Source organism: Salmo trutta, chromosome 11 (assembly GCF_901001165.1).
Source record: "Salmo trutta chromosome 11, fSalTru1.1, whole genome shotgun sequence".
Classification (NCBI taxonomy): Eukaryota; Metazoa; Chordata; class Actinopteri; order Salmoniformes; family Salmonidae; genus Salmo; species Salmo trutta.
In genome coordinates this window covers 1,663,790-1,676,048 of record NC_042967.1, presented here as the reverse complement: position 1 = coordinate 1,676,048, position 12,259 = coordinate 1,663,790, and the positions used below count along the sequence as shown (strand labels likewise).

At 43.7% G+C, this 12,259-nt stretch overlaps 1 protein-coding gene across 1 annotated transcript in view; it reads right to left on the bottom strand.

Moving 5' to 3' along the window:
* Positions 1 to 11,643, bottom strand: part of LOC115202078 (neuromedin-K receptor-like) — a 41,255-nt gene extending 29,612 nt beyond the window's left edge. The window contains exons 1-3 of the mRNA XM_029765961.1: positions 11,161 to 11,643; positions 4,128 to 4,316; positions 3,065 to 3,215 (exon numbers count right to left, since the gene is read on the bottom strand). Of these exons, the coding sequence (XP_029621821.1) occupies positions 3,065 to 3,215; positions 4,128 to 4,316; positions 11,161 to 11,534 (714 nt within the window). The 5' untranslated portion in view covers positions 11,535 to 11,643. The remainder of the gene's footprint in view (positions 1 to 3,064; positions 3,216 to 4,127; positions 4,317 to 11,160) is intronic.
* Positions 11,644 to 12,259: the final 616 nt, after the last annotated feature.

Sequence of the window (12,259 nt, the reverse complement as noted above, 5' to 3'; positions counted from 1 at the left end):
GTCCTGCTACTCTGATTGGATAGAGCGAAGCCGTCTCCGTTCACTCGCTTCATATTTCACCTAATCACTTCCGATCGCATGTTTCGGTCTAATCATTTAGATTACTGCGGCCTCCCGTCAGCCTGCTACTATGATAAATCATCAGGCGAGGACGTTTGCTAGCAACTATCAATGTGAATTATATCCAGCATATATTATGTCTTGAGTACAAGACACACAGACAGTCACACACACATACACCTCTGCACGCTGCTCCTAATCTGCAGCTTTTTTGTTCTATAAATCTGCAGATAGGTTTTTGGCCAACATCTACTTAGGCATAATAAAACACTTCTGTTTTTTCCTGTTCACGAGTATCAACTGTCAATTTATGGATACGATTACGAGTAAGAGTATAGCCAGGTTGTCACACCCCTAACAACAACAACAAACTAGAATCTGATACGTAGGCTAAAGGAAAACTTTCTCCAGTTTTTTATTTTATTTTTTTATTGCATGTGAAAACGTCTGTTTTTACACGCATCAACATAGATATTCTGTCAGTCAGCATCCGTGATTTGTATTTTTCTTTCTGAAACGGCACAGGAATGTCACGGTCTGTGTGCGTGTGTGTGCAGTGTGCGTGTAGGTCTACACTTGTGTAGCCGTTAGCGATGATGCTAATGATAAACTACTTCTGGTAGGGATGGAAAGGCTTTCCCAAAAACCTTCTCAATTAAAATGCTAACTACGAAGTGGCCTATGCATACCTGGTAATATGATATGATTATTTAAATCAATCTAAATGGCCATTTGTTTTGCAAACTCATGCAAAACGCACCCAAAATCTACATTTCTATTTTTCCCCAGACCTCAAAAGCGGCCCCTGATGTGGGTTTAAGCATTGTTGTGGATTTTATAGGGCCCTATGTATGCTATGCTCAGTTAACTTGTGTCCCCCTTGGGTTTAAAGGTGCCCAGAGGGAAGGGGTTCTCCTTTTCCGGCCACTGGGTCCTCTTCTCACTGATCTCCCTCCAGCCCAGACAGGACTTCGCTGTCATCCAAATACATTGTGACATTTTTGTTTATTTCTATAAAAAGTTAAACAATGCCTCATTGTCTTCTGTGCTGTATTATTACAGTTTAGATATACTGTCGTATTCTAGTAGCAAAGTGTATACAAGTGTAGTAGTCAGAGTGTAGTTATTTCTGATTGAATATGTGATCTAACTGCCGCACAGTCCAAAGTAATATTTATTTAAAAAATATATTTCACTAGCCAAGTCAGTTAAGAACAAATTCGTATTTACAATGACGGCCTACAGCGGCCAAACACGGACGACGCTGGGCCAATTGTGTGCCGCCCTACGGGACTCCCAATCACGGCCGGTTGCGATACAGCCTGGATACAGCCTAACAGGGTTGATATAGTAGTATATCAACGTAAATCAGACCAATTATTTTTCTACATTTAACTTTGCCTATATGTACAGTAACTGCTTTGCTTTACATAGTCAAGTAAAACTTCTTCCACTACCACAAAAATACTTTTAAAGAGCTAAAGCAAGTCCCACAACTTAACTTCATGTAAAGTTACCATCTAGTTCATTGAGATCTTACAGGCAAAACTGATCCTAGATCAGCACTCCTACTCTGAGATGCTTTATGAATATGTGCCTGGGGTGTGGAGGTGACCTTCTTACTATTGAAACTCTATGGTTTATGCAGAGGTATTGTTCTAATAGATAGAAAGGTCTCTTCACATACAATAGCCTAGCCTGGTGCTCCAGTCCGTTCGTGTGTTAGCCAACTTCACACTCCAGCTCTCTTGTCTCTGTGGTCTTTAGAGTGTGGACACTCTAGTGCCTCCAGTCCAATCCTTATCACTCATTCCTTCCCAGTGGAGGTGCATCTCTCATATTTCCTGTCGGCTTAAGGTCATTTACCCAGCAGGGCTCCGACTTTAAAGGGGCAATCTGGAATTAGTACATACATGTTTTAACTCAAATGGATGGCCAGTTCTTAGCTGTTTAGCAAAAAAGTGGCAAGGAGTCAGCTTTGTTGTTTGAATCCCAGATTGCCCCTTTAGGGAGCCTCTTAGGCTTAGTGCCAGAATGGACAGGGCCTGACCCACCCACTGTGGTCGATACTGAATTGTATTGGCACAAGCTTCTTAGAGACAAAATGGGTCAAAATCCAAAGCAAAATGTAATCTGTTATATGGAGTGTGTACCGAAATGTTGGACCGGTTTTCAATTAACTCTGCCTAGGCCGCATTTCCGGTTTCTGTTTAACACAACTATTTTCTTAGGAAGCATGTTTTATTCTCAAAACCAGAAAACAACACTGACAAGTCACCTGTTCTGACTGTCTGAGTATGCCTGTGACTCACAAAGTAGACAGTCCGGAGAGTATATCCAAGCGTTGACTTTTGACATCGGTACGAGATGGAGGGCCAAGCTCGCAGTGCCTTAGGAGGCCATTAGCATTCAGAGCTAGCGCTGCATGTCAAAAAGCCACTACGTCAAAAAAACAGGGTCGATGGCGGAACGGTGACCACAGGTCAGAAAAAACGAACGTCTCAAATTCTTTTTCATAGACTTAAAGGTCTGTGCTGTGTTTTGGCGATTAGGTTGTGTTGATAGGTTTTTGTCTGCAGAGATTGACCAATGTGCTGGATTAGGAGACCCAGACTGTAACGTAATAGTTATTGTGAATGTCGAAACACATAAAGACACAGTAAATCCTCCATTATCTTGCTATAAATGCAATCCGAGTTTGTACCCATAGTACAGTATGTATGTAGTATGTGTGTTCTGATGAATTATATGTCCCCGTAGTACACTAACCCTCAACCAACTCACTGGAGTGATTTTTTGGCACTTTGAAGATCGATTGATTATTATGTAATGGGTTTTTGACCATCTGCGAAAATCCTAGTGGATGGCTTATATAGCATCGCTACTGCCTTAAAGTTCCTGAGACCTGAAGCGCTGTCACCCCAGAAACAAAGATTTCTGGGTCAGTGGTACCGACAGAGCATCGTAAGTACGTTGTGTCGTGGGTTATAATCCCTGGATTTACCTTCCTCTTGGCCCGGAGCTGGCCGTGGTAGTTGTCAGATGAATTGCCCGGGATCTCTCCCCCCCACAGAGTCACCCCGACGATGGTGTAGGTGATGCCCATTACCATTAGGGGAAGCAGGTAGACCAGTACCATCACAATGATATGAAACCTGGGCACGACAGGGAGAAAAAAAACAGAATGTAAACAAAGATGAAACAACAATGAGCAAAATGGCACTGGCCCATTTTTTTAAGTGGATATGCAGGCAGAGAAGTAAGGGATGAGAGGAAGGAGGAAAATAAGAGTGAGGCAAACTAGACAGGCATGATAAAAAGAGCCGTTCAAATCTCAGAGAGAGAGGAGAGAGAGGACCTGTGTGCACTTCCAGAGAGGAGAAAAGCAGAAGGGAAGAGGGAAGAGTGCTAGTCAGATGATGTGTTTATACTGTAACACAACAAAAAGGGATGAGGTGAGATAACACATTGAGTTGTAGAGAGAGGAGTGAAAAGAAGGGCTATGCTAAGCTAGCCCAGAGCAGGCAAGCTAATGATCTCTCTCTCTCAACTGGTACAGTCACATCTTTCCATAATACAACCCTGAAAAAGGCCACGAGCTGAAATAACAATAAATACACTTTTCTATCAATTTCCACTGTGCTCCAAGAGTTGCGGAATATCCTCCTCACTTCAGTTTGCTCCTTAATTCATGCGCCTTGTTTGGAGAGCGAGTTAGCAGCAGTGTTCCCATAATACATAAGCTGCCATAAAGTGTAACCATGTAAAACTGAGTGAAATGAAGAAGCTTATGATGATAAAAGAGGCTTAGTGTGATAAACATGTCTCATATGAAGTAGTCGTATAGAAGTCTAGAATGAGGTGGCCTGGTGCGATGTACCGCTGCCAGCATGTGGGTTCAGATCTGCCCTACTGCTCTTTCAGCACTCTCCTACTTTCCACCTCTATCGCTCTCTATCCTATAAAAAAACAAAATACTTCAAAGATATATACTGTATACTTTTTTAACGGCTTGAAGGAGGCTAGTCTACAAAGGAGGCTACAGGGCTAAAGGTGTTGTTACTCACATGAAGGGGTCGTCCTCCTTGCGGGGCCAGGCCACGTAGCAGATGGTCCGGCGGGGCAGGATGCGGATGGTGGAGTAGAAGCAGAGTGGGAAGGCCAGCACCACGGCCAGCGCCCAGATACACATGATCACCACCTTGGTGGCTGTAGCCGACAACCGGGGCTTCAGAGGATGGATGATGGCCATGTACCTGCAGGGGTCAAGACGTTGAAATGGGGTCAAAGGTCAAACATTAAAGTAAGGGAAAGGGGGATACGTAGTCAGTTGTACAACTGAATGCATTCAACTGAAATGTGTCTTCCGCATTTAATCCAACCCCTCTGAATCAGAGGAAGTCCTCTCTTTCAGGGTGTGTGGAGTCTTGGAAGTCCCAATCATGAATTTAGTTTTTGTAGTGGCAAATTACATAGATGAATGTGTGAATGTTATTTTACATTTTTGACATGCAATTTGAATTATGTAATTCAATTCCTGTACTGAATTGAGAAGGAATTGACTGTCTTTGTCTCCTGTGTTTCCAAAACACAAAGACGTTCAGAAATCCACTTGTGGTCTGGCAGTTTCTATTGTCGATTCATTCATATCAAACAAGAGGCTTTGGGGCAAAGCCACGGACAAAGCTGAATCAATGGATCGTCCAAATTAGTAGGAGATTACTCTGAACACTCTGTAAGCCTGGGGACACTATTTATTATGCTGCTGCATCCTCTTGTTTGCCTCACTTTATGACTGTCCATTACTGAGAGCCACGGCTTGTTGATGCTAATGCTAATTAGCATCTCCTTTCCTTGAATGATGCACCTCGGACTCTGTTTCTGATAACTTTCAGAACCCTGGCTGCCATCTCAATGATGGTTGGAATACTCCCAAAGGGCCAGACAGCATTCCCTCAACACGTCTGAAATCACTTGGTATTTAGTCTGAGTGGCACTTGGGTCCTGGTATTGAGATGAGAGGAATTCAGAATTGATCAATTATACTTCAGTAGCAGTGTGTGTGCAGTGCAGTGCCACGCAGGGGGATGCTCTTTCAGTGCTTCATTGTATTTCATCACAGAAATCTCATGATGGTGTTTTCCTGAGGTCTTAAGTGAGGTACAAAGTACCACAAAGCAATACCCAAGGGCAGCCAAGACCAAAATAGATACTTGCAATAAGGCATTTCGTCATTTCTTTAGGCATAAAAGGGGTAAAGGATGGAAATAATGCATGAAAAGGGTAGAGGGTGAAAACACTGCATTAGCCTACACATCAGTCTTCCAAATTGTGTTCCCCTCATTTGCATCACAAAAATAGCAATTCAAGAATTTGAGCGTTTCATTCATTAAAGGCCCAGTGCAGTCAAAAACGTATATAGTGTTGCTATATATATATATATATACATATACTGCTCAAAAAAATAAAGGGAACACTTAAACAACACAATGTAACTCCAAGTCAATCACACTTCTGTGAAATCAAACTGTCCACTTAGGAAGCAACACTGATTGACAATACATTTCACATGCTGTTGTGCAAATGGAATAGACAACAGGTGGAATTTATAGGTAATTAGCAAGACACCCCCAATAAAGGAGTGGTTCTGCAGGTGGGGACCACAGACCACTTCTCAGTTCCTATGCTTCCTGGCTGATGTTTTGGTCACTTTTGAATGCTGGCGGTGCTTTCACTCTAGTGGTAGCATGAGACGGAGTCTACAACCCACACAAGCGGCTCAGGTAGTGCAGCTCATCCAGGATGGCACATCAATGCGAGCTGTGGCAAGAAGGTTGCTGTGTCTGTCAGCGTAGTGTCCAGAGCATGGAGGCGCTACCAGGAGACAGGCCAGTACATCAGGAGATGTGGAGGAGGCCGTAGGAGGGCAACAACCCAGCAGCAGGACCGCTATCTCCGCCTTTGTGCAAGGAGGAGCAGGAGGAGCACTGCCAGAGCCCTGCAAAATGACCTCCAGCAGGCCACAAATGTGCATGTGTCTGCTCAAACGGTCAGAAACAGACTCCATGAGGGTGGTATGAGGGCCCGACGTCCACAGGTGGGGGTTGTGCTTACAGCCCAACACCGTGCAGGACGTTTGGCATTTGCCAGAGAACACCAAGATTGGCAAATTCGCCACTGGCGCCCTGTGCTCTTCACAGATGAAAGCAGGTTCACACTGAGCACATGTGACAGACGTGACAGTCTGGAGACGCCGTGGAGAACGTTCTGCTGCCTGCAACATCCTCCAGCATGAACGGTTTGGCGGTGGGTCAGTCATGGTGTGGGGTGGCATTTCTTTGGGGGGGCCGCACAGCCCTCCATGTGCTCGCCAGAGGTAGCCTGACTGCCATTAGGTACTGAGATGAGATCCTCAGACCCCTTGTGAGACCATATGCTGGTGCGGTTGGCTCTGGGTTCCTCCTAATGCAAGACAATGCTAGACCTCATGTGGCTGGAGTGTGTCAGCAGTTCCTGCAAGAGGAAGGCATTGATGCTATGGACTGGCCCGCCCGTTCCCCAGACCTGAATCCAATTGAGCACATCTGGGACATCATGTCTCGCTCCATCCACCAACGCCACGTTGCACCACAGACTGTCCAGCAGTTGGCGGATGCTTTAGTCCAGGTCTGGGAGGAGATCCCTCAGGAGACCATCCGCCACCTCATCAGGAGCATGTCCAGGCGTTGTAGGGAGGTCATACAGGCATGTGGAGGCCACACACACTACTGAGCCTCATTTTGACTTGTTTTAAGGACATTACATCAAAGTTGGATCAGCCTGTAGTGTGGTTTTCCACTTTAATTTTGAGTGTGACTCCAAATCCAGACCTCCATGGGTTGATAAATTGGATTTCCATTGATTATTTTTGTGTGATTTTGTTGTCAGCACATTCAACTATGTAAAGAAAAAAGTATTTAATAAGATTATTTCATTCATTCAGATCTAGGATGTGTTATTTTAGTGTTCCCTTTATTTTTTTGAGCAGTGTATATATATATATATATATATATATATATATATATATCCACACTATGAGGTTGGAATAATACTGTGAAAATTATGATAATGACCTTTAAGTGAAAGAGCTGTTTGAAAAGACCGCCTGAAATCAGTTTGGCCTGCCTGGTGACACCACCTCTCTGCCAATAACAGCTAACTTGCTCTTTATTATGAAGCTATTGTTGTTTATTTTTGTACCATTTTAATTGACAATATTCACAATAAGGTACTTAATTGTTACCCAGAAATTATTTGATATTGAGATAAAAACATCTGCATTGGATCTTTAATGATTTTCAGAGTTGAAACGTGCATAGTCTCAGCCATTAACATCAGTTAGAGGCTACTGCGCCTAACATGACCATCTAAGAATAACGAAGAATAATGAAGTGGGAGACTTGCTTGAAGAGTGTCAACTACCAACAATGTTAAATCTAAAATCAGTCCCTTCTGAAAAAATACACTCGCTGACAGACTGGCACCTCGTCACACTCTTCCCGCCAAACGAGTGTGAGTGTGGGAGGATGTCTTACCGTTTTTAATCAAAGGTGTGTGTAGGAGTCTTATCTGAAGTGCTGTTCACACAGCAAATGCGTTTCATTTCCACAGGAAATAGGGATGGAGGGGTGGAAGGGAGGCACATGTAGGGTTGGCCCCCACATTGCAGCCCGGTGCCATTTCCAAGGCGACAGACTGTCTGGATTGCGCTGCGCATCAGTTCAGCCAAGAAACAAGTAGGACTGGAGGTTATGTGTTTCAATCTGGGTCAAATCTATGTTCTCTTGTTCTCTTTACCTCTGGTATTGGGTGATGAAATCGAAGGGACACTTAAAAAGATGGAATTTGTCTGCCTCGGCTGCAGGAAGGTCATTGAGAGCAGAGCCTAAAGGGTGCTCCTTTTGTGTTGTCGCAGAGCTGCAGGAGATACCAGCGCCTCACACTCACTACTTCTCCATTATCACACCATAGCTCTACAGTATATGACGTAACATGGGGATATTCATCAATATCGAATCAGCCAGAGTCCCATTTGATATGATAATCTCATTAAGTGACACCACAGAAGAGGAAGAGTCATTGAGGGATGTGTTCGTGTTTTGTGTGTGCCAAGCCACTTGTGTTTGATGCAAGGGTATGTGCATGCCTTTGATGGAAGTGTGTGTGTGTGTGCATGCGTATATGTGTGTGTAGTCAATGCAAGCGTGTGTGTGTGTGTGTGTGTGTGTGTGTTATTTTTACAAGCCAAGTCTGGCATCTGGCTTTGGCTAGGGTATAAACAACCCTTTAGGCTTGTGGTGTTGGGAAACAATTCCTGTCTTGTCTGTCTCATCTCTTTAGCAGACCATCAAAGAATGGTGTCAACAGAAGGACAGCAACATAGTGTTTGACTGACACCCCATTGAGTGAATACTATTCAGTTAAAATGCCAATTCCAATCAATCTGCTGTCAAATGAGTGAATCATTTAAATTCACTGCAACCAATCACTTATAGAAATAAGAGCAGAGCCAAGATGACTCTATCATACAGTGCATACAGTGAGGGAAAAAAGTATTTGATCCCCTGCTGATTTTGTACATTTGCCCACTGACAAAGAAATGATCAGTTTATAATTTTAATGTTAGGTTTATTTGAACAGTGAGAGACAGAATAACAACAATAAAAATCCAGAAAAACGCATGTCAAAAATGTTATAAATTGATTTGCATTTTAATGAGGGAAATAAGTATTTGACCCCCTCTCAATCAGAAAGATTTATGGCTCCCAGGTGTCTTTTATACAGGTAACGAGCTGAGATTAGGAGCACACTCTTAAAGGGAGTGCTCCTAATCTCAGCTTGTTACCTGTATAAAAGACACCTGTCCACAGAAGCAATCAATCAGATTCCAAACTCTCCACCATGGCCAAGACCAAAGAGCTATCCAAGGATGTCAGGGACAAGATTGTAGACCTACACAAGGCTGGAATGGGCTACAAGACCATCGCCAAGCAGCTTGGTGAGAAGGTGACTACAGTTGGTGCGATTATTCGCAAATGGAAGAAACACAAAAGAACTGTCAATCTCCCTCGGCCTGGGGCTCCATGCAAGATCTCACCTCGTGGAGTTGCAATGATCATGAGAACGGTGAGGAATCAGCCCAGAACTACACGGGAGGATCTTGTCAATGATCTCAAGGCAGCTGGGACCATAGTCACCAAGAAAACAATTGGTAACACACTACGCCGTGAAGGACTGAAATCCTGCAGTGCCTGCAAGGTCCCCCTGCTCAAGAAAGCACATATACCTGCCCGTCTGAAGTTTGCGAGTAGCGTCACGGATTGAAACGCTGTTAGTGCACACCCCGCTAACTAGCTAGCCATTTCACACCGGTTACAAAGGCATAACAATGACCATAGGAGTTGACAAGAAAGCACAGATCCGAAGCATACTATAAATACACACATTTATCTAAGGGGTAGTGTTTCTCTGCACGGTCAACTGATGTGAAGTGGAGGCACAATAACACAACCCTCCGAGGCACCTCCATTACTGGAATGGATGTGTGTAGGCTTCCCCAGTGACACCCCCTGAAGACGCCATTAATAAGTTATTAGCGTCTGAAAATGAGCAATAATAGCACAGGCTTGTGCCTATTTGTCAAACGACTAATTAGTTATTTCCAAGCTGTCTTGGCGGGGCGTTTTCCATGTGTAGGTTTTGGTTTCCTTGAGTGTAAGTAAAGTAAAGTGGATACTGGTATTTCTGTGATGAAAAATGTATTTTTCCTTTTTGGTCATATGAGTGTATACCTACACACACAGCACTCACAAGCATGTGTACACACACACACACACACACACACACACACACACACCCTACACAGATGCAAGTACTCATTAACTTGTTGCTAGTGGTTGTACTAAACAATCCTCTAATTACACAAGTTTCTTTTGTATACAATGTGAAAATAATCTATGTAGCTAGATAGCTAGAGTTTCTTCTCACTAGTATTTTCTTGGCTTCATAAATCTTAGTAAAATAGCCAATGGTGTCTAGTGGAGGCCATACGCAACCAAGGTCAACTTTCTTTCTAATTATTTAAATTCACAAGATAGAATTAACACGTGTGTCAGCCATCGAGAACTGAACCTCAGAGATTCCTGAGCTTGGACGCTGCCATTGGATGTGACGCAACGTGAGCACAACATGGACAATATAGCAGCTTTCATTGATTTCAAAGGAATCATTCCCTCAATGGCTGATGGCAACGCCAGATACCCGATGGCTATAGTGTAGCAGGGCCGTAATGATGACAAACCTACAATTACTAATATGCCAGAACATGCTACAGAAGCCTGACACCAGCTTCATCTAGATTTACAGTTTGAATCACAAGGACATTTCCAATACACAACCTGTAATATAGCAGTGCTCTGGATTGATGTCAGCAGTCTGGATATTCTATGTCTCTTGATATGACTGCCAAGGTAAGTTAAGATGGAATATAATATTTTTCACCTCTCCTGACTTCCATGAATAAGATGAAAAGCATTACTAAGTTCACGGTTACTAATAGTTTTAATCTTTTCATTATCTTCTGTGGTCGGTGCTGCTTTGAACCTCTCCACTGACTCATCTGCTTCACACATACACATAAAGGTATAAATGTACGCACATGCATGTACGCAGGCATCCACATACTCATGATAACGCATGCAATATACTGCCTTCCCCAGCAGACACACAATATATAACCCCCCCCCCCCACACACACACACACACTACTACCAGGATAGAATAAACAATGAAATGCACATTTCCTTAAACATGACAAAATGCAGCCATGGTGTGTGATCTCAATTCAATAACAATTTAAGGGAAACGGAGGGATACCAATTCCCCAGATCCTCATCAGCGTCGCCATGTAGAGTAAATCCTGTTTTCTTTTACTGGTAGAAAATGCTTGTAAAGAATCATGCGAAGTGCTGAATAATAACGTTTATAGATCATCATCATATCATAATAAATAAATACCGTTAGTGATTTAAAAAGTAGGCATGATCAGCGTCAGTTGCATACCTATCAACGGCAATTGCAGTCATCGAATAGATGCTTGCGAACACGGAGGTGACGGGGAAAAAGTTTTGAAACCTGCAATAAGCCTCTCCGAAGTACCAGTCTCCGTGGGCAGCGTATATGAAATTAATTAAAGTGTTGAAGGCGGCCATGGATGCGTCCGAAAATGCCAAGTTCAAAAGGAAATAGTTGGTGACTGTCCGCATTCGTTTGTGGGCGAGAATTATCCATATAACAATGAGGTTTCCGAACACAGCCACCGCCAAAACGGAGCTGTAGGCGACCGACCACAGGGCAATGCGCCAAGGCGGCTGAACAAACTGATTCGTAAAGTTCCTCGTAGTTATGTTCGATCCATTGAGTGCCACAGCTGCCATTCTGACTGCAATGTTCACTTCCTACTGTGGAACAGGTCGTTTTTTCAGGCTGTGTCCTTGAAATGTTTGGAGAAAGAGTAGATAGCCCCACCACTGCGCGCAACGCACCTCTCCGCAAAACGGCAGTAAAAATACTCTCAACTTTGAATAAAACAACCTGTCACCTTCGACTACACCGCAGCAGGGGCGGTTCCGGGGGGGGGGCAGTGCCCCTGTGAGTGCCCCTGTGACAACAATTTTGGACCCCCTTAAATGTGGAGTATGAAATAGTTTTTACATAACAAATTTTTGCTATCATTGTTTTTTTACATCCGTTATTAGACAGTGGCAACGCGGAACACTAATGATTATGAACATGGTCTTTTGCCTGCTAATGCCTGCAATGCAGTGAAGAAAATGATATGACAACAATAACGTTTAATGTAATTGGCCCCTCTAACAGTACAACTGGCCCCAGCTTGGCCCCCCCCAGTTGAAATGGTCTAGAACCGCCACTGCACCGCAGTCGCCTGAGCGCATCCCATTTAGAATTTTAGCTTTGAGTGCACGCCACTACTTTGGTAAAGATGGCAAGATGCGAAGTATAGTTTCCAAGCGCATCCTGTTGAATGTGAGCGCGATGGGACGGCGGAGCCCCCAAGCCTCTTCAGTATAAACTGTGCGCACACATAATGACGTACCACCAGCTTCAGCTGGCACAAATAGGCTAGAAAGCTCGATTGATA